The 4205-nt window shown below is 46.4% G+C and overlaps 1 protein-coding gene across 1 annotated transcript; it reads left to right on the forward strand.

The window, feature by feature from the left end:
- Window positions 1-754: 754 nt before the first annotated feature.
- On the forward strand, window positions 755-2978 carry LOC122411356 (uncharacterized). The gene is made up of 2 exons (XM_043420104.1): window positions 755-1200; window positions 1511-2978. Exons 1-2 carry the CDS (start codon window positions 755-757, stop codon window positions 2976-2978), a joined length of 1914 nt encoding a protein of 637 aa, XP_043276039.1.
- Window positions 2979-4205: the final 1227 nt, after the last annotated feature.

Below are 4205 nucleotides of genomic sequence, written 5' to 3' on the forward strand. Positions count from 1 at the left end.
TGAAAACCATCCACGCCAAGTTTGTGTGTAATTTTGACAGTGAATTTGTGCATTAAATTAGAATAACAATATCTTAATCGCAAAATCATTCTGGGAACGCTTGAAGTCACAAAACTCTTTAGCCAGTACAGTTGGAGGTGTAACATGATTCTTTGCAGAAATCGAAATTTATTCAAAATCCTTGGCTATGCTAAAATGATCTCATATTTTTTTTCTTATCTTGATCATCCTACTGTATCATTTTAGCAATAAATGATGCGTAAGGAAATTTTTCATTTACTGAAAATATAGTAAAGATCATTCGAAACTAGAGGGGCGGTTTTTTAATACTTGGCGTTCTTTTTTTAATATAGTCTCGGCGAGAGCCTCGGGCCAGCAGACGACAGAGCTGTCAATGTACTTGTCCCGAGACTCTACCGAGTCTCTTGATGAGGCGCGAACGATTCGCTCTCAAATCGTCTCGCTATTAAACCGCGGTGGGTTCAATTTACGCAAGTGGGCAGCAAATGATATCGACTTATTATCCGATATTCCGTCAACCGGACACGAACTCGCAATTGATCTCTCGAAAGAAGATTCGGCCATTCTCAAGGTCCTCGGTATTACCTGGCTCCCGAAAGAAGACGCATTCAGTTTTCAAGTCGGTACCGTACCGAAATCGTGCACAACAAAACGCACAATTCTCTCGCTAATTGCGAGACTATTCGATCCCCTCGGGTGGGCTGCACCCGTTGTTATCCAGGCCAAACTACTCATGCAAGATTTGTGGCTTGCAAAAATCGACTGGGACGACGATGTCCCGCAATCAATTCAAGAAGATTGGGAACGTTATTGCTATGAGCTTCCCGATCTCTCAAGCTTAAAAATTCCTCGCTGGATCGGACTAACCCAATCTCACTGCGCGATGGAACTACACGGCTTCGCAGACGCTTCGCAACGCGCGTATTCCGCAGTCGTCTATTTACGCGTTCTAAAATTGCCAACCGACACTTCAGTATCGTTAATCGCGGCAAAATCTAGAGTCACGCCGTTAAAAACCGTTGCTATTCCAAGACTAGAATTGAACGGAATAGTATTGCTCGTTCGGCTTCTCGAGTACGTACGGGAAGCTCTCAAAATCGAAAAAATTCCGGTGCACGGCTGGACCGATTCCACCGTCGCCCTTTCCTGGCTTACGCAGCATCCGTCGCGTTGGAAGCCGTATGTCGCGAATCGGGTCTCAGAGATCCAAACGAAAATGCCAGAAGTAAAATGGCATCACATCTCATCGGGCGAAAACCCCGCAGATTGCGCTTCTCGGGGCATTCCCGTTTCCGAATTAATCAGTCACCCACTGGTGGTCAGGCCCTTCGTGGCTTCGTCAAAATTCGGCCTATTGGCCAAGCGCTCGACCTTGTGCTTCCGGACGCGCAGTCGATAAAAAGTTCGCGCTCAGCGAGCAGCGCGCGTCCGCGACGATACATGTCGCTCACGAAAGAGAGGAATGGGACCTTTCATCAAAATTCTCAAGCTGGAGCAAACTTCTCCGCGTCACAGGCTTATTATTTTTCTGGCTCAACAAATTTCGAGCACAAAAACGCGATCCGAATCGCGTACCCCCAGCGCATTTTACCGACAGTGTCCAAGCCGCGCGCGATTTTTGGATACGAAAAATTCAAAACGAACATTTCGCCGCGGAAATTCGCGCCCTACAGGAAAAAGAGCCACTGCCTCGCGCGACCGATCTTAAAGCTCTCAACCCTTTCCTCGACGGAAAGGGCCAGTTGCGTCTTGGTGGGCGGTTGCGCCACTCGTTCTTATCGTATGACGAGCGCTATCCGCTGATTTTACCGCGTCATCATGTCAGCGAATTAATTATCGACCAAACGCACTCGCGATCATTACACGGCGGTCCACAGCTGACCCTTCGTCTCTTACGACAAAATTATTGGATTCTCGGCGCGAGATCCCTCGTCAAATCTCGAATAAACCGATGTTTAAACTGTGCTCGCGAACGCGCAGTCTCTGCCAGTCAACTCATGGGCGACCTTCCGTCCCCACGTGTCAACCCCTCGCCGCCATTCTCTCATTGCGGCGTGGACTACGCTGGCCCATTTCACATTACTCCGTTTGTCGGACGCGGACAAAAATCGCGCAAGTACTACGTTGCACTGTTCGTATGTCTCGCAACACGCGCAGTTCATCTCGAATACGTCGACGATTACGCGACTTCCGGCTTTATTGCCGCTTTTCAACGCTTCGTAAGCCGGCGCGGTCTTCCCTCCGACATGTACAGCGATAACGGTACGAACTTTCAAGGAGCCGACAATGAACTACGTCGCGCTTTCCTTTCTACACTTAAAAATCCCGATTTACATGCAAAATTCGAAACGGACGGGATCCGCTGGCATTTCATCCCCGCTTCCGCGCCTCATTTCGGCGGCCTCTGGGAAGCTGGCGTCAAAAGCTTCAAACATCATTTGAAAAGAGTTGTCGGCACTCACACGCTTTCTCAACTCGAATTTTCCACGTTATTATGCGCAATCGAAGCGTGTTTAACTTCACGCCCCCTCGCGCCTTTGAGCGACGATCCGGACAATTTCGACGCGCTCACTCCGGGTCATTTTCTAATCGGTAGACCCTTACTTAGCGTACCCGAGCCATCGCTGCTCGAACTCAATGAAAATCGTTTGTCTCGCTGGCAAAAGGTCCTCGCCATGCGCGAACACATTTGGAAGGCCTGGAGCCACGATTATTTACATACGCTACAGCAACGCGCAAAATGGCAAAAAGCATCGCGATCTGTGCAAGTCGATGCACTTGTCCTATTAAAAAACGAGCAGCTCCTCCCGTGCCGCTGGGAGTTAGCCAGGGTTGTCGCTACCCATCCGGGCCCCGATGGTTTCGTGCGCGTCGTCACATTGCGAACCGCGAAGACCCAGCTCAAGCGCCCTATCGCTAAAGTCTGTCCCCTTCTGCACGCGAGCGATTCCGCGTAATGCGTTACCTCGCGATTATCTTTCGTTCATTTTGCCGTTAAGCTCACAAATAATGTCGGGTATTATTTTTTTGTAAAATTTATATTATAAGTTCGATACAAATATCATGTATTCATTTCGTTAAACTAGCTTTAAGTCCGAATACGAATGTCGGGAATTCATGTCATTTTGTTAGCTTTAAGTTCGTTCACTATGTCGGGCAAAGAATTATGTAACTCCTGGGTCACTCTGAAAATTATACCCTCAAAATTTCTTTTCGTTCCGTCGGAACGAGGTGGGCGGTATGTTCGAATTTTAATAGAAAAACTATTAATGCGCGTAATTTTTCGTGCTCTATGTTAAACTCCAAGCGCTCTTATTTCTTCGCATTCTGGTCACGCTGGCCAAATGTAAACAAAGTGTCTCGCCCGAAGCCTCTCCTTACGAGTATTATCGGCGCTAATTCCACCTATCAAGAGACTCGGTAGAGTCTCGGGACAAGTACATTGACAGCTCTGTCGTCTGCTGGCCTGAGGCTCTCGCCGAGACTATCTTTTCTCTGAATAAAACGATTCGCGGTGGTGGGGGTAAAATTGGCATATCATTTTGTTCAAATACGAAACTCATAAATCATCTGAGGCTTCGAAAATTGAACTGGAGATTAATTAATAAATTCTCTTTCGAGTTCGCCCAAAATCAGTATGGATCGGTGGCGTAATTGCTGAGAAAAAACTTTGCATGGGCTCAAGATTATGCAAAAGTTACTGACACATTACGAGTTCGACGTATACCTATACGCGTTTTGACGTGAGTTAGTGGTAGTAGAGTTGTATCTCAACGCATTCTGATTGGCTCACCGATCTCGGCTCACTCCATCTGACCGACCACGTTTAGACTCCATGAACGTATCCACGGTCAGACTCCATGAACGTAATCACGTTCAGACTTCGTCAACGTATATATGTACAACCATCTGTCAGTTTTTGATAGCATCATAAACAAACGTAGTTTCGACATAACAAAGTGCGGTCTAAATTTAATTTTAAAAAATGTTCGTCGTCTATAGTGGAGTGCATAATATTTATTATTTTAGTAAAAATAGTGATGTGGTGTCATATAATATTAAGAAAACCGGTCTTTAGTGAATTAAACCGGTATAAAAGCGGCCGCGTAAATATAGTCTGTGATCCGTGTGTTTTAAAAAAGTGCGTGATGCAGATTTTATTATTTCGTTCGATTGGAAATAAC

This window comes from Venturia canescens, chromosome 5 (assembly GCF_019457755.1).
Source record: "Venturia canescens isolate UGA chromosome 5, ASM1945775v1, whole genome shotgun sequence".
Taxonomy (NCBI): domain Eukaryota; kingdom Metazoa; phylum Arthropoda; class Insecta; order Hymenoptera; family Ichneumonidae; genus Venturia; species Venturia canescens.